We start from the raw sequence: 22,634 nt of genomic DNA, 5'->3' as shown, positions 1-22,634 counted from the left end.
ACCATATTTGGCACTCATTAAGCCAATTTTAGACTCTGGAAAAATGGAGATAGAGCAGAAGACAACCACAGAAGGCAATTTGAGGCTGACAAAAATGTCTGATGGTGAGAGACTTAAACGGTCTGTCTGTTTGGCTCGGCAAAAAGCCCAAGTCATCTTACTCTATTTTACTAGAGGGACTCACCAAGTGCTTTAAATCAATGGTAAAAGACAAATAGCTGCAAGCTAAATCCAGACACTTTAAAATAGACATAAGGCACAATTCAAAAGCAATGACTCACTGCTAGTACTCTTGCTAATGGCAGTGGTGCATCCTCTTATTTGACTTGCAGGAGAGGACAGAGTGCCTTCTCCTGTGCGTGGGCCACAGGCCTTGCACAGCAGTGCCTGGAGGAGGCAGAAGGCCAGGTAAGGTGACTGCAGGCTGCTTTCTCCTATCTGCAACCCAGCTTCATCCATGCTCCCAGAACCCAGACAGTGTTTCCAGGACAGGCTCGTTAATTAAATGTTAGATATTGTTTGGAAAAAATAAACACATGAGTAACTGTGATGTTTAGTAATATTAAATAATATTTCTCATCTCCTTTCCCTTGTAAAACACAGAACAGTTGTTCTTGGAAAACAACATAGAAGTACTTTGGTGTTGCAGTCCATTGTCATGTGAGTTATTACTGGCAGTAATCTCCAGTGACAGGTGAGGACTACCTAACGGGCTGCCTCTGTGCCATGCAGGCTCTCTCCCTTACTGCTGGCTGAGTGTACAAGAGAGCGTTTGACAACATGAGGCTCCAGGCCTGTGCACATGCTATTGAAACTCAAGAAAAAAAAAAAAAACACTGTCATTTTTTTAAACATGGAGAAAAGTCCTGATCCTGTGTTAATGCAGCTCTGGACGTATGCCCACTAGCTATCAACCAGAAGACGAATGACGGTGCTGCTCTTTCAACCTATTTAATGATTCTGGCAAAAGACCTGGCAGCAGGCTCCAAAGATTTCATCTAGGCAATGCCTATTCCAAGAGTGGAAATCTCCAAACTGGAGAGCTGGCAAGTGCGTATTTGTGCTGGAAGCTTAAATCAATCATTTCCATTTTCCCCGTTGTGACCTAGCAAAATACAGAAATTGGCTCGTTCATCAAGCAGCCACAGGCCACTTTCATGTTTAAGGTATTAGTGCCGCCAGCTGCAGCGATACATTAACTTCACGTTAAGCAGTCAGTGTTGAAGCCACCTGTCTAGTTGTTCTTTTACAGCGGTTCTGTTCTCAGAACTGTCAGCATTGTCCTGTTGGCACTGTGGCCTGTTGTCCAGGAGCCGCTGTAGCTTACCAGTCACCTGATCCCATTTCTCTGTGTCCATGCAAAGCTTGCTGCCACCACCAATGGCCACGTCTGTCAGCAATCAAAATGCTACTGCAGATTATATATTATTAAGTGCACTTTCCCACTGAAAGGCTTGAGTTAACTGTAGGGGCCTAACAGCAAAACTGGGAGGTAGGTTAAATAAGAAACCTACTGAGTAGCCCCCTAACTCTTTATTCGGGGTCTCATCTGTTGAGTCTGGAAGTTCCTGAGGTGACAATAGTTCTGCTCCTGTGGATACGCAGAACTGTCTTTGCTAACTCTGGGGGCAGTCAAGAAGTAAAGAGAATATTATCCAAATCCGTAGGTTTTCGTAACTTCCTGATAGACAGAAACTCTTCTTAAGTTAAAGGAAATGTACCGCAATACTGGTATCTTTACAGAGTAAGCCTGTGGTACACACACACCGCACAGCAGGATTTTCACAACAGCTCTGCATGGAGTGCACACCAAAGACGTATCGGTAGGATGCTCAAGGGGCCACAGTCCACAGTGTGGCTCAGTATGCTTCAAAAATATGTTTATGTGCAGCCTAAGAAGCCAGATCAGCCACATGTCCTCTGAACAGCTTCAGACATGACAACAGGACAAGGATCCCTTCTTAAAAGTCATAACTGCTTAATACGTAGTGGTGCATTTGCCAGTGCTGCCCCTCAGTTACTTAACGGTTGGAAGGATCCTCTGTGCTTCTTCCAGCTCCAAAAGGTTGAAACAACTCCCAGCTGCCAACATCTCCAGCTGATTTTCTCTTTGCTTCTCTAGGCAGAGAACGGCCATCCTTCACTTCCAAATCAGTTTAAAAAATTAAAAACACATTCAATAATATATAGAATCACTGTTTATTCACTGATGTCTCTAATTCTGTCCCGGAATCCAGAAACACTGCAAACACAGGATTTTTCAAACTCCTGTGAAACCAGAGAGTTGAGCTTTTCCCTACCTTTTTCTCCTCAAGAAGCCCAATGCTGTACAACATCCAGCTTGGCCCTCCAATAATAATTATGGTAATTAGCCTTTATCTCCTTTGGGCCAGCTGCTAACACAGCCCAGCTGATTTCTCCAAGAGGAATAAACAAACAAAAAAAGAAAAAAAAAAAAAAAAAAGAAGAGAAGAGAAGGTCACGTCTCTGAGGATAAAAGCAAAAGGCCAAACTGAAAGACAGCTCTGTCTAATCATCTGCACCCCACTGTTACCAGTTTTCTCTCCAAGCAATCAAAGATCCTGCAAGTGGGTTGGGAGGAGAGATTGCAATGGGAGACCATTATAAGGTCAGAAGTAGGGAGATTTGGTTCCTGTCCATCCTTCCAGCACTGTTCATGCCCCTTATAGCAAATGGTGATTGGATAGAAAAAGTCAGTCCTTACGCCGAGCTGTGCATGTGTCCCTGCTCCTCACTGCCTTCAGGGCTCTCCTCATGCCATGAGCTGCCTACCTCAGCCCCACAAGAGCTTCCCAGTGCTCACTAGCCATGGCCTAGTGAGTCTGGCCCAGGGTTTTGCATTGTCACCATAGCTTCAAAGCAAAGAAGCTCAAGCTACGAAGTCAGAACTCCAGAGCCCTCACATGCCACCAGAAGCTGCCAGGTTAGCGAGGAGTTGGCATCAACCCTCACAGGCAAATGCCAGGCTTCTATCATTGGCAGATGCAGGAATCCAGTCCAAGATTATTATTATTATTTGCAAGCTGAAATGCATCCTGATATTTTCTTATGGCAAAAAACAAACTGCCTAGCTCTCCTCCAGAGTTCCCATTTCCAGGCCTGTGGCCAGTTAATATTTCATCTTTTACTGCAGCTGACCAGTAGTGGAACAAGCACTGAGTGAGTCCTGCTGGTTCTGATCTGTCAGAAATCCCAGCCTGGAGCCAGCAGGGACCATCTGAGATGCAGACCGTCCTCCATGACTCCCTTCAGTTTTATTTCAAATCCTGTGGTGCATCTGCTCAAGAAAGTTCAGTCTGCAGGTGCAAGTTTCACATTTTGTATCTGGCACATGTATTTGATGTCAGGAAAAACATTGCAAGAAAATAACTCATTGGTAAAGAGAAGGGTTCCAGGAGCTTTTTTTGTGTTCCAGTGAAAAAAACTTTTTTTCAGTACGCATTTGTCTGTGCTACTTGTCACCTAAACATCACAAGGCAAATCACAAAATCGCAGAATCATTCAGGTTGAAAAAGACTAAGGTCACCTAGCGCAACCATCAGCCCATTCTCACCATGCTCACTAACCACGTCTCTCAGTGTGACTGCCACATGTCTCTTAACACCTCCAGGGATGGTGACTCCACCACCTTCCTGGGCAGCCTGGCCACCCTTAAAATAACACTGATTAGAAACTGATTCTTGACACAAATTGCGTCCCTTTCTTTGCAGAGCAGTAATAAATTACCATCACCACATTTCTCTGACCCTGTGATATGTTAATTTTTCAGAATATGCTTACACTTTCAAAATCGTGTCTAATCACAAGTTTTAACTGCACATAATTCCTGCCAAGATTTTCCTCTATAAATTCATTTTAATTACATTCAAGTTTATGGAAAACATTTTTAACCCTTATAGTTTTGCATAAACCCATATGAAGGAAAGATATATTATTTGAGAATACAAAAATTAAAAATCAATAATAACTTTTGCTATGGGTTTTTACATTTCATTTTGTACACTGAAGAGAAAATACTGTATCTCCTTCAGCCCTCATGAATCACAGAGGCAGATTTCAGAAAGATGCCCAAGGCCAGTAATTTTAACAGGAAGCAAAAATAAATCATGTCCCGCTTCACATCCCAGGTCATAGAATGAAAAACTATAGGCCTCCTATTTACATCTTTAGCACATGTTCTCACTTGAGAATCAGAAAGTTACTTACATTTGACACACAAGAGGCAAGGGGCATAGGAGGCACAGAAGCATGCCCTTATTCCCTGCAGAAAGCATACAGAATCTGGTATCTTTTCTTTCATGAACTGTGGGAAAATTGAACTTAAACTATGAGAGAGTAAAGGAAGGCTGCAAGAAGGCAACTGGTACAAGCAAGGTGCACACACTGAGCCCTGTCCTGTACCAGCTGGAAAACATCCACAGTAAAAAACAGCTCCGCAAATTTCACAGCTGGAACATCGCTTGAATAGGAAAATCTACAGAGCTGTGCACACTTTGTTTGAAGTGAAACCATCTCATGGATCTTTGGCTCTACCTATTTTAGAATGAAATAAACAATTACTTGGGAGGGAAAAAAAAGGAAGATCTCATTTCATTGTATCCCAATGAAACAAAATCTGCTCAGCCTATGGCCCATATCCATTACAGAAGATTAATCCAATCCCAAAAGAAGTATCTTGTCCAAGATGTGAAGGCTATTATTGAATGCTTTTCAAGAGCACTTTTTGTCTCAGAGGAGGTATGTGAACATCGCAGTATCAGCTGGGGCAGGCCAGATCTACCAGCAGGGTGGATGGGCACACCATTAATGCTCAGCAGCAGTTTTCTTTCCAGAAGGCTGGGACTTGGGGACACCACAACCTCCCAGACCTGAATCACAGAATCACAGAATCACTGAATCACAGAATCATAGGGGTTGGAAGGAACCTCCAGAGATCATCGAGTCCAACCCCCCTGCCAAAGCAGGTTCCCTACGCCAGGTTGCAGAATTAGGTGTCCAGGCGGGTCTTGAACATCTCCAGAGAAGGAGACTCCACCACCTCCCTGGGCAGCCTGTTCCAGTGCTCCGTCACCTCACTGTAAAGAAGTTCTTGTGCACATTTGTGCAGAACTTCCTATGCTGCAGTTTCCGGCCGTTTCCCCTTGTCCTGTCTCCATACACTGCTGAAAAGAGTCTGGCCTCTCCACTCTGCCCCCCACACCTTAGATATTTATAGACCTGGATCAGGTCCCCACTCAGTCTTCTTTTCTCAAGGCTAAACAGACCTTAGAAATTAGCCTTTCTTCATAGAAGAGATGCTCCAGGCCCTTCACCATCTTTGTGGCCCTCCGCTGGACTCTTTCCAAGAGATCCCTGTCTTTTTGTACTGGGAGCCCAGAACTGGACGCAGTACTCCAGATGAGGCCTTACCAGAGCAGAGGGAGAGGATCACCTCCCTCGACCTGCTGGCCACGCTCTTTTTAATGCACCCCAGAATGCCTTTTTTGGCCACAAGGGCACACTGCTGGCTCATGGCCAACCTGTCGTCCACCAGGACACCCAGGTCCCTCTCTGCAGAGCTCCTCTCCAGCAGCTCATCCCCCAATCTGTACTGGTGCATGCAATTATTCCTCCCCAGATGCAAGACTCTACACTTGCTTTTGTTAAACTTCATCTGGTTTCTTACCGCCCAGCTCTCCAGCCTATCCAGGTCTTGCTGAATGGCAGCACGGCTTTCAGGCGTGTCAGCCAATCCTTCCAACTTCGTATCATCAGCAAACTTTCTAAGGGTGGCCATTATCCCCATCAAGGTCATTGATGAAGATGTTGAACAAGACCGGACCGAGCACCGACCCTGAGGAACACTGCTAGTTATCTGAGAACTGCTGTGGTCCCCCATTGATGTCAGCTCTTCAAATAAGTGTAGAGAAACTACCATTTAATGAAGGAAAATTTGTGCCATTATTGTGACTCTAGTGACCCTATGTTTTACAGGCTTTCTTCATGCAAGATTACCATGGCTGTAGTAAGGGTGCAAAATTTGCATTAATTTCTATTTCAGGAGTATTTCTGCAATACCATAGAATCACAGAATAACTGAGGTTGGAAGGAACATTAAGGCCCACCCAATTCCAAGCCCCTGCCATGGGTAGGGCTGCCACCTGCCATCCCAGGCTGCACAGGGCCCCATCCAACCAGGACTTGAGCACCTACGGGATGGGGCATCCACAGCTTCTCTGGGAAGCCTGTGCCAAGGTTTCACCACCCTCTCCTCCCTGGTTAATAGCTCCCAAGATTTTATAAATATTTTTATCACTCTATCTATCATACAGAGTTTTCTTGGGGTGTTGAAATACATATAAAGAGAGGAAGCCTGGATCCCTCTTTTTCTCTTTGCACTTCCTTCATTAAACCCTCTTTTCCTAAAAACAGTGGCTAAGCCTCAGACTAGTCTAGACTAATTTAAAATATGGCCAGTCCAGCTCAGTACGCAAGACATGGGAAGGATATAAAATGCCACACTTGATTGCTCAGCTCCACCTTGGCTGGATACCTTGCAAATATGTGCATGTGTGTCCTTTGAAGATAAGAGAATTAGTCTGATAGCAAAAGATAATCAGGATTTTCCCTCTGCACATAGTAGAAATGTGTGTACATGATTATTCATACCGCATATATACCTACAATTTTGATTATTGAACAAGCAGGATCAGATTTTTAAAGGCAGTAGATATACAGCAGAATATTTTGAAGTCTCTCACAGAAATCCTCTTTATTTCCCATATTTGTCCTTAAGCATCTATGCACATCTGGGGGTTTTCAGAAACAACTTTTAAAAATCCTGTCATGTGCCTATTTGCATTTCTAGGCAATTAAAAGTCTAAAAAATGTCCATACTCGTCACTGAGAGGCATTTATACTTCTAGAACATTCTGTTTCATTAATGGTTAGTAAGTTTTTCTTAAGGTTTTCTTTATCTTCAAAACACATTTGGGACAGCCAGAGGATAAATTAAGTAAGATTAAATAACATATGACTCATCAACGTGCAGGAATTCAATGTCTACTTGAGTACATCCAATGAAAAGGTGCTGCGGCTTCTTGTTCCCGTGGCATTCCTCTCATTAAGTGGAACGTAAGGTGCCTTCTTTCAGCTTTGATTTTTCCCCGAGTCATCTTTATTATTCAAAGTGCCATAGCATGAACCGTAAGAATCTGGTTGTATTTTGCCTGTCAATTTTTGTCCTAAGGAAATGGGGTGAGAGAAGGGAAAAACAACAACTCTGTGAAGAATTTTAATAAAACAAATCCCCCAACCAATCCATCATTTGAACATTCCTTGCTCCAGTAATCATTGTTTTCATTTGACTGGTTGTAACAATAGCTTGGAAAAACTCTCAAAAATTATTTGAAAAATCTGTTGGGAACAGGAATAGAAATTAAGGGAACAGTATATTTATTAAATACGACTACAGCACATTTCTGACTCAACTCTCCTAGGTCATTCCATTATCTGATATCTCATTTTTAAACAGACAGGAAAAAAAGTCCTACTTACCAGGAATACATCCACAGTCAATATAAGGAACTTGTAAATGCTCCTCTTTTTTATTTACTGCAATTACAAATACACTGAGGAAAGATAGGAGACACCTGCAAAATAACAGTGGCATCGTATTATTAAGAGCAGTTCACTGCGTCTGAGATGAGAACTTTTACCCATGTTTCTTGTTCAAGGATTTCCAAACACAAGCTGCTCTGTTCTCAAAGAGCCGTTTCCTCCTGGCTGTTCTGTACCTTCATCTTCAGCTCCTGTCAGACTAGTTTGTGCCTCCTGAAGCTTTACAATTGCTTCCAAGGCTTTGTAGGAAAATGATGCTTTCAGTAACATATACCTAATCAAATACCTGTGAGCGTGAGACCGCAACCTTTGGGTTCCTGACCAAATCTTGACACAGCGTCTCAGCTAGCACTGCAGCATCTGTGATTTCATCAATAACTCAGGCTTGTTGCAGACAATCAACATCTCTGTTGTTTTTCTCACTCAACTGTGTGTCTCAGGGGCAAGCTGTAAGCCAGGAGCAATGAGAAACTGCTACGCTTGGACAAATCTCCTATCCACTCTGTGTTGGACACACAATCACTAACTCTTGCCTGCCAAATCCATGGTTGGATTTGCTCATCTCCATTTTCTTTTACTTTTCCCATAGTCATGCAACACTGCAGTTCTGGGCATCTACTGCAGTCTGACTGCAGGGGACAAAGATGTCTGCAGCTGTTGGCCCGGCTGTTTGACAGCAAGGGGACAAGATGGTCCCGCAGTTCTGGAAGGTGCTATTAACCATCTATATCCCATCCTTAAGTAATATTCACCCCTCCCCTGAGCTGTTGCTGTGCTGGCAGCCATCGGATTTCTGGCTCTCGACACTCAGGGTCTTTTTCAAATGTGTTTTAACAGCTTCTTAGCAGGCTTCCTTGGCACAGGAAGATCCTTGTAGGCAAGCAACTCCTCTAAGTGCCCACATCTAATGGCATCAAAGGGCAGCTGGACATGCAGGTGGAACATGCCATGGGAGATTTCTCACATAGGTACAAGCACCCCTACAACATCATCTTTGGTGGAGAGCATTGGAGGAACACTTGCTGCTAGGTTTTCATACCACTGTGGTAGTAGTTCGCAAGTATCTCACATTTTTACGTATTTGGATTCAAAATCGGGCCTCCAAACTCCCATAACATAGATATTAAGTCATTCCTTTAATGTCTTTTCATCCTACAATTCCGTAATACTTTAATAACAAGATGGGTTCTTCTTACTGAGAAAAGAAGGGGTTCCGCAAGGCAATGCTGTTGCAGTACAAGCGTTTGTGCAGATTGTAGGCTGATACACTTACCCGAACAGAAACATGAACACGCTCAGGAAAGTTGCACTTTGGAATTCCTGATAAAATATGACCCCTGGAATGTGACAGAAACAAGAATTGCAGATCTTGACTGGATTCCAAGTGATATGAATTACAGCTGGGAGGGTCAGGAGCGGTGTCATGCTCAAGTGGAGCAAAAAAATGCCAAATATGGTATTAATACACATTGTGGTGGGTTCATGTTATATACCCGTATGCCATTATCAAGGCTTTCTCAAGATACTGCAAGAGACTGGAGAAGATTTAGTCTATCGGGCTGGAGCATGTGCTATGTTAGTAACTGCACAGATGCAGGCTATTTTTTGCATTGTCAGCAACAGTTTTTGTGCAGGTCAAACTCAAAGTCTAACTCACGGGCATACAGCTAGCAGGTTCCTCATGGATTTAATTAAGCCACTCCAACAGTGTGGACACATTAACTCCAATTGGGAACAGGTTTTTGATAACTAGCTGTGTCCCTAGTATTTGCACCAAGTTAAGGGCTCCAGCAGCCAAGTTTGCCAAATCCTTCTGGCTGAAGGGATCACTAACTCTTTCTGGTCACCCCTCGAACAGGAATTAGCACCTCTGCAGTGGAGATGACAGAGCCAGATGTGTATCTGGATCTCAGCTGCCCTAATGCACAGCCAAGTGTATTTGTTTTAAACCACTGATGAGCATAGTTTTGATTAGAAACACCAGAGTGTGAACCAGAGCCACTGAAGTGTGTCTGTATATTCAAAGACTGCAGCTTGGGACGGGGAAATCACGAGAAGAGATATTTCCCACCAGTATCCCAGCAAGATTCAGCAGAGCTTGTTCTCTAAGTTCTACACTGGTTTAACTAACCTGATGCAAGTGCATATGCATCCAGTCTCAAAGCCATTAAGCCGTTCCTGAATAGGTACGTGATCTCTTACTGAGGCACAAGGCCAATTTCCCCATATGGCTGCAAGAATGCAACCCCCTTTTGGAAAAAGTCTCAGTCACAAACTGTAGGCCTCCTAATGCAGGTGCTGAGGGCAATCTGTGCACGAAGCTAACTCCCCTTCTCATTAATGGCAGCTCTGCATGAGAAACTCCTGCGCAGCAATGACAGGAAAGCCCCCAGTGTGTGCTAAAATGAGTCATAAATGTTATAACAACACGATCATTTTGGCTCATTGCTGATACAGCGTCTTAGTTGTCCTCCCTGCTCATGTTCTTTCACTCTGCACCATTTCCAAGATCTGAAGTTCCTCTTTAACAGCACCGAGTTCAGAGTTCTCACCCAGAATAAAATGCTAAATGCTTAAAAGGTCTTTGGAGTCATTTTATTTCCTTCACTTAACCTAGAATTCCACCTTCTGAAACTGAATATACACTAACTACTATGAATCACAGCTGGTTGTCATTTGAGCAGTTTGCCAGGCTGTTAAAATTACTCTACCAGCTCAGATACGGGGAGGTTGGTGTGCACATGGGAAATGCATTTGCTTGATGTCAAGATGCGGCTAAGATAAATGCAGGTAATTCTAGTGAGCCAGTAAGGCACAGTAAGCTGTACATATCAATTCTGGTAATGCCAGAATTCAGTATTTTTTATTTTGCTTTGAAAGTTGCAAACTGGCTCACTTTTCAGAGCATAAACACCTGTCACTTAGGAAAATCTTCTTGTGGAGACAAATGTGATTCGTTTGTGGTCCTGTCTGAAGACAGTAATGTCTGAAAACTCAGTGTTTAGAAAACCATTCTATAGAGACTGAGGGTCAGAAACCAACCTGATATGATGGCGGTCGTGGTGCAGAACACAAAGTTAATGGGCACAACTGCTCTTGCTTCATATAGATGCATTGCTTGATTTAAGAACCTGGAAAACAAGTGTTATTGCACCACTTGGCTACAGGAGATTCATTACACTTTAAGTAAAGTTAAGCTGGCTTCTGTCGGTTCAGTGTGACTATTTTTTTAGTAGCTTTTGGTAGCAGTGGTAATAAGAAGACAGTTGGAGTAGATGATCTTAGAGGTCATTTCCAACCTTGTGATTCTATGATTCTATGATTTCTTACCACTACAGCAAATAGTCCTTGACAGATAGGTATGTGTATTGAATTCACTTACTAGCTCTGACTTTGCAGAGTAGAAACAACAACAACAAAAAAAGAGCAAAGCAAGAAAGTTGGATTGGATTCTTCTGGCTATAGACTGCCAGAGAGACCTTTGAAGTACTGCTGGAAAAATTGCTTGCCACAGATAAGGGAGGAATGCTAGGATATTGCTGGCCATGGTGTGCCTCAGCTCTTGGAAGAAGTGCTGCCAGGGACAAGTTGCTCTAATTTGAGCAGGTTGGGTAAGGATATATTTCCAGCGCGGACATGCATATGCAACTGCTCACAGAACTGTTGCTCAGTCCAACTTGGCTAAAGCATGTATTTGCATGTTTATCACCCCATGCAATCACACCCAGACACACTCAGTTCCACTAGAAAAGTCCAGGGAAGTGGCTCCAGGCCTGTGCTCCTTGGTATGGAAACTCTCTGCTGTGCTCCTCAGAAAGGCAACCCAAACCCTCATCAAAATAATCAACATGAATTTGCAGGAGCATGTGAGTGTGCACTGCACACAAACATGCAGCACTGAGGCACCGGTCATGGAGCAGCCCACACATTCTGCATCAGCAAGCAAAGAAGGCCAAGCACTAACCCACTTGTAAGGAGACCAAAGCCATCAACATTTACCCACAAGGTGATGAATCATGAGCATGAGCTCTTGGATGCACCGATAGTCTGTTACAGGAACGGTGCATTTCAAACTGAAAGAGAAAAATCAGAAGACTGAAGAGTGCATTCAAAAGCTATAAAAAGAACCACACTTAAATGTTTCGGTGGTACAATATATGTGAACAGTAAAAATTCAAGCTTGGATCTGTTTTAGCCATTAAAGTAATTGCATGGTTATTTTAGCAACTGTTGAACAGTTTCCATGGTGCTTTAAAAATAAAGAAATTCTACATATCCACAGGATAGTCAGGATTTTGAAGTCATTGAAAACACCTCATTATTTTCTCTCACTTGCCACAAACTTGGTCACAGGGACTAAAACAGTGATACTAAGCCCAGCACTGAGTCGAGGAGGATGCAGCAGCCCAGGCTGTCATTGTGAGCTGACATGACAGTCAAGTAAAATAAGAGAAGAAACAGTGAGACTGAAAAAAACTAAACTGACAGCACTGTCAGTTAGAAAATGTTTCCAAACAGAGCAAGGATGAAGAGTCACTGGGCCCAGGAAACAAAATGGGCACATTTTCATTTTGACCCAGCAAAAAGAAATAATGAAAGTGTTGGCAAGGACAGGTTAATTCAGCAGCTTCCTATTGGCAAGGAGAGGTTAATTCAGCAGCTCCCTGTTTACCAAACTGTTATTTCCTATTTTTAATGCCCTGAGCTGTTGTCCTGGTGAAGACAAGCTGGTTGTAAATCACTCCACTATCAGTTATGGCGAAGTTCCTGAGTCAGCTATGGAGAGCCACTGCACAGTAATGCATGGACTTTCTGATTACACATGGAAATGGTATGTTCTGCCACAGCAAAGCTGGATTGGCTCTTCTACCAGAAAATAATCCTGCAAGTAAACACTGGAGCAGCCTAGATGAAATTACTGAGTGATGCTATCACCACCTGAAGCATAAAGGGAAGGGACTCTCTGTTCAGCTGCAAGTCATATTTTACCAGGCTGCCACCCCCAGCAACCTGCAAAGCCAGCCTAAAACAATCACTTAACAGGCCAGAGGCCAGCAGGGAAAACTCTGATGTCCCCCATTCACCAAAAGCAAATTACTTCCTAAAACAGTACAGACATATAAGGCAGCAGAGAGCAGCATGCACATGTAACAGAAGCGGGGAGGAAGTGGGGGTAAACTCTTCTTCAGTATGATGAGTGGCATGAGCTAGGGACAAGAGGTGCAAAGTGAGGGTAAATGTGGCCATTTGATTATTCAGCACTGAAGGTTTCTGAAAGTAATTTAAAAAAAAGTATCAGGAATATAAATTTTATGTAATGAGTCCAAAACTTATGCCGAAACAAGAACTATATTTGGCCAAACTTTGTTTAAGGTGATAGTGAGAGAAAGCATCTGCCTAATTAAACAATTATAAACTGAGAAATAAAGCCTAAATAAACAGTATTATCAGTTGTAGACAATTCATGCATCTTTCAGGGTTCTGCCAGGAATTTGCTGCCTTTAAGAGCAACTTACATCTAGGGTCCATGTCAGTGCTGCAGAGAACTGACAGATTAATTGATACAAAGATGAGGAGATAAGGAGAAACTCACTTACTTGACCTGGAAAACACAAGAAGTTGCCATTAAGATGAGCATGACATAGAAAACAGGGTAAGTTAGCTGCATTTTCCCTTTGGCAGAGAGTGTTATCATGCTGGCCACAGCCTTCACAGCAATGACAGTCAGCGAAGCTGAAAGGGAAAAGGAAGGATTAACAGGGCAGGACCCACAGTGGTGACCTCAGAGCATCAGCGAGAGATGTGCCGTGGAATTGATGCCTTGAGAGACACTGAGGTGGAGTTTGGGCACCTAAAGCCAAACGTGTGATTTATAAACATTTGCTAAGTTGATGTCTCAGCTCAGAGCAGCCTTAACTGTGTGTGTGCTTTACTGATGTGTTTTGCAGGTCTTCCAGAACTGATGTCTGCAACCTTGCATCTGTCCAAAGTCTCTCTGCTTTCAGTGTGGCAGAGGTAATAGACTAATAAAATCTTGCACATTGTGTGAGAAAGAGACAGAAATTGAGCTGCGTTCAAAGAAAGACCCCATCCATTTTCTGCTGTTGAGTATATGCCCTCCACAATGGGCAGAGGTGCTCAAATAGCCTCCACATCTGCCAGACATCCTTTATTCAGCCCAGCTGTTAATCCGGAGTCCTCGTTGCAATGTGCAAGCATGAGAGGTATCCTTCTCCATTCAGAGAAGCCAGCACACCTACTGGCAGCCTGCACATGACATGGCAGCCAGAAATTACTGCTAACCCTCAAGATTTCTCTGCTGAGACAGGAGCTGGTCGGAGCTGATCTGTGGGATCGCATCACCAAGCATCTAACTTTCCCACAGGTTGTGTACAGGGTTCAAGCAGTGAGCACAGCCTCTGCACTACATGTCAGGGGTGAGTCTTAAGACCAGAGAATAGTGTGTTTTCAATCCATTAATTCATCTTCAGCGCATCACAAAAAAAAAATAAAAATCCCAGCAGACGATGATTTGGTATACGTCAGCAATTTGGAGAAGTCTTGCAATGCCCATCTTTGAGAAAGGGGCTGAAAGCTGAGCTAAGAGCTACTTCAGGATTCTTTTTGGAGTGCGCTTGTGGTTTGTTGAAGCTAAACTAACGAGGTTGTGGTGACAGCAAGAAAAAATACAACAACCTCAAAACAAACTGATAATGGTAAGAAGAATCAGGGTGCAGCGGTGACCTTCAAAGAGAGGTAATTCATTGTCAGGAGCACCGCTCCCCAGCTGAGATCCAGTTCCACCCTGTTCCAGAGCTGGGAGTGTTGGATTTCCATGTCTGATTCATCCTCCCGTCGCTGCAAAATTCAGATTGGCAAGGCAAGCTGCACTGTGCAAAGTGTTCAGAGCAGGGGCTCGGAGGAAAGGTAGGGGAAGAAGAATGGATTTGGGCCTGAGGTTTTGACTGCAAGCATTTTTCTTACAACAAGTCCAAAAGTTCAGAGGGAGTTTTGGAGTTGTATACACTTGTGATGATCCTGCTCACTATCATGGAATTCACTCCTCTAACAGCAACCTTTGCACCCAGTGCTTTACTTCCTGCTCTATAATTGAAATAGGTGGAGTAGTTCACCAAACACAGCATAACAGTGAGCAGGATGGGTCAAATCCTGACCCACGCTAGGGCTTATGATAAAAAGCCAAAAATACACAAAGCCCCCACCAAGCAGCCCACATAATAACTGAGATTTGTGTTGCAGCTGGGAGAGTTATTATTTTGGAAAGAACAATTCCAGGTAAAAGTCAGCAGTTTGAATTGTCCAACTAAGTAAAAATTGCTGAAAATTAGTTTCTGATAAAAGCGTAATTACTTTCCCTTATATTTTTAACAAACCAGAAAAAATAAGCAGAAGGGATTTTTTGGTTTATGCTGTTATTTTTGTTTTGACTTTGTTTTGTTTGAAAAGATGGAATGCTCTTTTAGCTAACATAGACCTGGAATAGGTTTCAAACCCCTAGGAGATGGTTTCTCTGTTTCTGATAGAATGACCCCTCCCAAGCTAGCGTGACAAATGATGCCACTGTCCAGCTGTTAGAGCAGGAAACTCAGAAATCCCACTTTAATCTGAAATATTTCCCCCAAAATTTATGATAACTCCCAGTATAAGCATGAGGTAAGATAAGTCTCACCAAATGGACTTGGAGATTTACACTAAGTAATTTCAGATTTCATGATCACCTCTGCATTTTCTTTGTAATGGAAGTAGCTTTCCCATCCAATGGAACATGAAGGATGCCTTTTCTTTCTACATTTCATTTACATCCATGTGAACTCTCCACCAAGAATGAATCTATGCAGATGTTAGGTAAGGCAGAAATCTCCTCCCCGTGAGCTGTCCTTGAGAATTTTGGGCGTGGTGACCCCATTCCTCATCTGCCTGTCCTACAGCCACTCCAAAGGCAGGGAACACACACAGGATGGCTGTGAGCCCTTCCTCACATCCTCATGGCTGTGCCCAGCAGAAATGTCAGATAGGAAGCACTGCAGCTCTGCAGGGACTCCCAGGCACCAGGACAGCTTCAGGAGCTGGAGCCAGCCAGAGTTCTGCACTTCCTTGAGGGAACTGTCTGAATTTCAAAATTTTCCATGAACCAGGATTTGTTTGTTTGTGCCTCTTTAAATAGAGCAGGAATAATGACACATTTGTCCTAAAGCTGCACATGCTCACCAAAACCTCAGCAGCCACCAGCTGCAATTGTTATTTATGCTTGATTTCAGCCTTCCCACCAAGCTGCAGTGAGTGCCTCCTGGGCTTCCAAGATCTTCTGCTGCTCAGCATCCCCATACGTCCATTTGGCACTGCTAGTGTTGGGACTGGCAGGCTCCACAGCAAAACAGCCTGATGGACCAGCTCTCCTAGACTTAGCCCAGATGACTTTCTGCCGGGTCTGCCCCAAACTGTGGAAGATGAGCATGGAAATCCATCCTGAGTTCTTTAGCTGTGTGGCAAGAACGCCAAAGCTCTCATTGACCAGGAGCACTGAGGGGTTGGAAACCACTGGGCAGCTCAGTGAGTTCTGCCAGAGCTGCCAGGCTTCCATGCTAGGAGTTGTCTGGACTCACAACCTCTCTTCCAAAGCGAAACAGCAGTCAAACAGACTGATGGCTTTTGGGACTCTTTGATCTCTGCTTCATCAAGGGAGAAGGAAATCCTTCAAGGCTTCTGCAGAGCTGCTGATCCTAATGTTCAAGGTGCTGGGAAATTTAGTAGGGGGACAGTCCCAGAAAGGTAGATATGAAAGGAAGTCTGAGCTTTTCAGCTAGGTAAGAAGCCAGGCAGGAGTCTGGAGGAATGTGGCCAATAAATCTGCATGTGTTTTACAGTGTATCACTGGCAAACTTTATTCAAATTCAGTTTTATCAAAACAGTTCTGACCAGCTCCATGAGAAACTCTCTGTCTCTGTAGGATGACACATCCATCCAGTGAACACAGTTAAAATACAAGGGCTTCTCCAACTGTAATGTCTCCTATTTGATCATGTTGGCCCATGACATCAGAGGCTCATGTTGGTGGTATGGCAGTAGAGGTTTGAACCTTCCCACCAGTATTCTGTTACATGTTTTTGCTGTGTGACAGATGGCAGCAGAGGGACAGTCTGACAGAATGACATTGATGTGGATGTGCGTATGGAGATGGTGTACCATCAGGGTTTCATAGACAAGTTGACAAGACAAAGATGAGAAAAGAGATGGAGCAGTGACAAATTCTTAATATATGCCTGCTTGCAGTGGAGCTTTAAAGGCAGCCTCCTGGTATTTTTCATAACTGGTTCCAGTTTGACTTCAGTGAAAACTACCTGATTAAATGCTCTCATTTCTCTGGGTATTGATTCTTTTCTGGTGGCAGTGTTAATCAGGGGGCAAACTTCAGTGACCTGCTGAATGCTTGTTGTGTTTCTAGAAAGATGGTGAAGTACAGGCACCCATATAGTCACAGAGTGTCACTGCATACGCTTACAGAGTGCTTACACAGTCTTAAAATTGCTCTAGCTTAAACAGTTGATTTTCTCAGCTATCCTGCTCTGCTCCACAAAAGAAAGTTTCAAACAGTTCACTTTCCCAAGATCCAAAGCATTGGTTAAAAAAGCTTCACAGTATTGTTGCACACACCATATTCATATAAGGAGCTCTCTAAAGAAAACTAGCCCCAGCAATGAGCACAGAAACTACATTCCGTAATTGGCTTCCCTCTTCAAAAAGACCACAGTAAAATGATGTGAAATGTTTCAGTGATTCTCCTTCCCTTTGAAGTGACCCTAATCTAAACTGGTTGGGGAGTCTGGGTGACAAGGAATTATCAAGTGACTGACAGGAACATCAAAGTGAGTAATACGTTCTTACCCAGCATTGCCACCATCATTAACAAAACCACAATGTGCTTCACAGCCTTTCTTTTGTAAAAATAAAGGAGAATGCAGAATGTTATAATTTCTAAAATCTGGAAATAAAAGGGAAGAAAGTTAGAGCTGTAAAACTGTGTAATAAATGCTTCATTCAAAGTCTTGTAAATGTCATGTTTTTGTACTTCTAGCTATATTTTCTCATTGGTAGCACTGGACGACTTTCAAGGTGACAGTAAAGATATCTATAATTACTGAAAATAATTTTTTCAGAACTTCTGTGTTTTTAATTCTTATAGAGTAAGGCACTTACCTGGGGAAACAGCAGTTTCTCCTTCTGGATATGATATTCTTAGTGTCACTCCTTGTGATGTGCAGAATGCTTGTTGACCTCTTTGCCCTTCTCTCAAGCCCTGCTCAGAAAAATCCACCTAACCCAGCCTTTCTGCTCTGACTTTCTGCCATACATCATCAGGGAGAAAACATTTATTTGCTGTGGCATTTCTCAGATGGCAGGGTACCTGTCAGGAGCTCACCTGGAAAAGCTCAGTGACACACCAGCAGACCACACTGCAGGACAGCTGCAGCTGCTGAAGCACTTTTACTCACACTGCCCATGGTCCAGACTTGCTCCCTCAATAACATCTGACAGCTGGTTAAATTTATGGACTTGCTGTTAATTTGTCTCATTGCATCACCACCTCAGCAGAAGCTCCCTGCTGTTCCAGCTGCCCAAGCCACCACCAGGCTTTCCTCTGTGCTTAGTGGTGCCGAATGGCTTCAGGGAGTGACTGAGCTTCCACAGCATCCCAAAAGGATGGGGATTCCTCTCTTACCATGCATAATGTAGTTGCACAAATGCCCCTCTTTGCTAAAGTCAACAGAAATTGCAAGTGCAGAAAGCCTCTTGAAAACAAGAATGAAAGGACCTCAATTCTGAAGGGTACTGAGAGCCGCCTGACCTGAGCAAGTGGATGGAGAAAGAGAGGTTGGTGCACATGAGGAAGTAACTGAATGGAGGAAATAAGACAGAAAATGAGATTGTCATCAGTATTGAATCTGATTATTTTCATTGTTTTACCAGTGAAACAAGTCAAAGAAAAACCTTGCCTTTACTCCTTTGGCTCCATCAATACCATGTTATTTTATATTCTATACAGCCCCTCCACTCTTAACACAGCACTCCAATAAAGAAGATCTGGGTGTTGCTCTGCTGCTATTTACAAAGAAGGAACTGAACGATTAGCAACAATAGTTACATAATGTAAGATTGCAAATTTCTCATCATGGAAAATGAGTGCACAAGTAAGAAGCTGTCAGCTGCATTCAGCAACTAACATTTTCTACCACGCTCAACCCTCCCCCAGATTATTAGTGGGCAAAAATATGAACAGAATATGGTATGCTTTAATTCAGTTTTGATTTACTTTCACACTGATCTCTTGCTCTTGAAGACAACTGAGACACCATTGCAGCTCAAAACAGTGCAAACACAAATTTAGATTTTATAATTTTATACCACCATTCTTCAAAGAAATTCAAGCATTTCTTACAAGTGTAAAACAAACAAATAAACAAACATTTTTTGATAAGTGTTTGAATGTAGGAAAGCATTTTGCTACTGGTTAAAAGGAACAAAAACATTTCTGGACTAGTGGTTCTATCATCTTTGTAATCTCTTGCAGAATTCTGCTCTCCTCTCCCTCCAGAACAACACCCCTTGTGTGCCAGCAGGGATGAAAGCTGGGACACCATATGGTAGAACGAGGCCTTTGCCTCAGCCTCCCAGTAGGGAACCTCTGCAGCCTACCCAGCTTCATTCAGCAGTGTAACACTGGTTATGTCTCAGCTGGGAAACAAAGCAGAAGACATGTTAGCAACTGCAGGCTTGTGAGTTCATCTTGGTTTCCCTGTGGAAAACTGCAATGGTTCTGAGGGTACTCAAGAGGAAGAGTAAAGGTAGCAGCTTCACTGTTTGTGCCACTGGCAAACACATCTCAGGGCCTGAGGGAAATATCACATTATCCAGCTGCAGTTACAATAGCCTTCAAATTGCTTCAGTTGCCTTTTGTTTTGTTTTTATTTTAATCAGAGAACAATTGCTAATGGAATAGAAGAAAGCTGTGCTAAATAAGTACTTCCCATGTGGAAAGGTCCTCATGCTAGAAAGAAGTTCCAGAGATGTCCAAGAACTCTTCCTCCATGATGTGCTGGCTCAGGAGGTGAAAGGCTCAACTGGCTCAGGGTGGGCAAGCAGAGAGTTGTGACAGGGATGGGGACGTGGCATCATGTGACATGGTACTGCAGGACCTGCTCCCAAGGCCCTGGTGTAAACCTGAGCACCCACTGCCTATCCCAGCTGCTTGGACTGGTTGTGCAGAGCATGCATAAATGCATGAGACAGCCTGCTGTAAGCAGCCAGCTGTACCTCGGGTATCCATTCATTCTATACTCCCTAGACAGCTTTAAGAGATCCAGTCACCATGAAAGAAAAGTGCCTTTATATGCAGCTGAACCTAGGAAGAAAGCAGATGCTTGCTTTTCAGGGCTGCTATTTAAGTTTATACAACTCTACTTTTGCGCATTTTGCATGAAATACAAAAACTTCGTTCTTACCTCCTGTTGCCCAGCAGCCAAACTTCTCCTACCATCAAGAGGTCCTCTTTAATCAGAAGACAAGGGGAGGACACTGCACTGAGTCACACTGCAAGCAGAGTGTATGGCTCCTAACAAGACCTCATGCAGATGGGGTCCTTTCTAGCTGTTGCCTTTGGTTGTGTCTTGAGAATTACGCCAAGTGGTGCTCAGTTTCAATAGATGTTAGCTGCAGTTGTGTTAAGTACAGCAACCAGGAATGGGAAGTGTGTAGAATCTAACAACTTTCTTAATATATTCTGTTTATAGAACTGAAGGAACTTGACTCATTTACAATAATTTTTACAAATGTAACTGATGTGCACTGAAGTCTTCTCAGGTCCACATTATCAACATTTTTATAATTGTGATGTTTTCTATGTTTCTAAGCATTATCAGAACCTGGAATAACATACTGCATTGTCTGCCTCTGTTGTTTTTCTGAGACATACAGCAATGCAGGGACCAATGAACCAGAATGGTCTCCTAGACACTTTGAAGGAAAAACAGAAATGTTTTGAAACCGATTGTATAGATATTAAAAATTAGCAACCCAGTGCTCACTACTCTTCTGTTTAGGGAAGTCTAAAAGCTTCATCCATAACTGATGTCTTCTGCAGTGACTCAAAGTGTGCATATACAAAAAAGAAAGAAAGCTAAGACATGAATGCGAAGTCTCAGAAGGTGGCTTGAAGTTGTCTCATGGGAACCACAGGCTATTTCTGCAGAACTCCACTGATGCCAGTGGTGAGCCACAGGAGGATGGTTTATCACCCACACAGAACATTTTGTACCACTGGGGCTTTGTATTCCTCAGCAGACCATACTTCAGGACTACTTTTAGAAAAACCGTTGGCCTGCTTTATACTGCTGCACTGTCTCCTTTCTATATATATTTATACTGGATACTCAGCAACTTCTGTAGCTGTAGCTGTGCTTTTTTATACATCATCATCAGCCAACCTGCACTAGAAATTTCACAAACAAATATGACGAGCTAATTCCCTGTCCAAAGAGAATATTTACAGGAGGGTTTGCTTGAACTTCCAGCAGCATGCCAGGCACATCAGGCTGGTACCTCTTGAGGAGACTTTAATTCTTCCCTTTTCTTTTGAAACAAAAAGCTCAAATCAAATGAATCTAGGGAGTAGAAGAAACAAATCAAGCTTGATTTGTTGTTGAATCAAGAACACTTGCTATGTAGTTGCTCCATTCTCCCTTGCAATCCATGCTAGAGAACTGGATGCTGGCTGAGGCAGGGAAAAGAGAAGAGGGGAAAGAAAGTCGAGGGGTTGCCTGTAACTTCCTTATACTTTCTCCTAAGAAGAACAGAATAAAATCTTCCTATGTATTCAGCTGTGTTCTTATTAAATGTTCCTGAAATGAAGTCTTGGGGAAAAGCACTTTTTCAACAACCTGTAATAACATGTGCACATTATATGGCACAGAAGTTTGTGGTGTCACGGTGGGTGGATGGAGGGTTGTCTCCTTCCACATTCTTTACACAAAAGGGTGAGGCAGTAGTTAAAGTCTGTACCTAGAACGACAAGTTAAAGTCTGTACCTGGAACGACAGTCTGTTTTTGTACCTATAGGTGGAAGCACATGGTTGAAGAGAATATTCAGTAGGAAAAAAAGAGGGTGCTCAAGCAACTGAGTTTTTTGTTCTGAATTACCTCCTTAAAGGGTCCCCCTCCCTCTGCTAATTACACAGACTTGCTGAAGCTCTTGTCAGAGCTGAGGATGGCCTAAGTGAGTACCCCAGAACTCCTAGGCATTGCCTTCACAAGCCAATCTGCTACATGATCTAAAGTGCATGCTATGTTACGTATGTCTTTGGAGTGTAACCATTAATTTCTTTCCTTGGGTTGGATTATCATATTTCAGAAGCTTTAAAAGTGCACGAATAATAGAGCAAGAGGATCAACTTTTGTTTTGTGCTATTGTGTACTTTGTGCTCAGCAAGTATCCTCAATGAGTGGTTAATATATATTTTAAATCTGCATGCTGGATGAAGCATAAAGACCCTCAGTCCGCCTACTCAGTGGTTTTCTAACTCAGCTTCCTCCTGGAGAGAAAACTGGGCACTAATAATCTAACCCAAGTGAGAGAAAAGTAACCACTTCTGAAGCATCTTTTACATTCAGCAGGAGGAAAAATTTTTCAAAATTCCAGAGAGGAAGAGAGAGAGAAATTCCTCCTGTTCACTCTTGTCTTGTTCCTGATGCTAATTACATACATCAAAGAAACTGCACGGGATTTGAAGTTTGTATGCGGATAGTTTAACCAAAATGGCGTTTTTGTATTTAATTCAAACTGCAGTTCAGATGAATCTGAATGGAAGTGAGACAGGCTATCTACATTTCAGCTCCATACAAAGCTCCTTTGGGGCAGACTCAGCAACATGTAGATAAAAAGGGGCGATATAGAAGAACAGAGGACTATTTTCAAAAGTGCAGTTCCATTACATTCCAGAAAA

At 43.0% G+C, this 22,634-nt stretch overlaps 1 protein-coding gene across 1 annotated transcript in view; it reads right to left on the bottom strand.

The window, feature by feature from the left end:
• Window positions 1-7,149: 7,149 nt before the first annotated feature.
• Window positions 7,150-22,634, bottom strand: part of NIPAL2 (NIPA like domain containing 2) — a gene marked incomplete at both ends in the record, with an annotated part of 46,294 nt that continues 30,809 nt past the window's right edge. Inside the window, 6 exons of the mRNA XM_079533970.1 lie at window positions 7,150-7,244; window positions 7,558-7,652; window positions 8,894-8,957; window positions 10,663-10,751; window positions 13,218-13,353; window positions 17,524-17,620. Of these exons, the coding sequence (XP_079390096.1) occupies window positions 7,150-7,244; window positions 7,558-7,652; window positions 8,894-8,957; window positions 10,663-10,751; window positions 13,218-13,353; window positions 17,524-17,620 (576 nt within the window). The remainder of the gene's footprint in view (window positions 7,245-7,557; window positions 7,653-8,893; window positions 8,958-10,662; window positions 10,752-13,217; window positions 13,354-17,523; window positions 17,621-22,634) is intronic.

Source organism: Tetrao urogallus, assembly GCF_951394365.1.
Source record: "Tetrao urogallus genome assembly, chromosome: 3".
NCBI classification, from domain to species: Eukaryota; Metazoa; Chordata; class Aves; order Galliformes; family Phasianidae; genus Tetrao; species Tetrao urogallus.
Note: the sequence above shows the minus strand (reverse complement) of the source record. Positions and strands in the feature narration are given on the sequence as shown.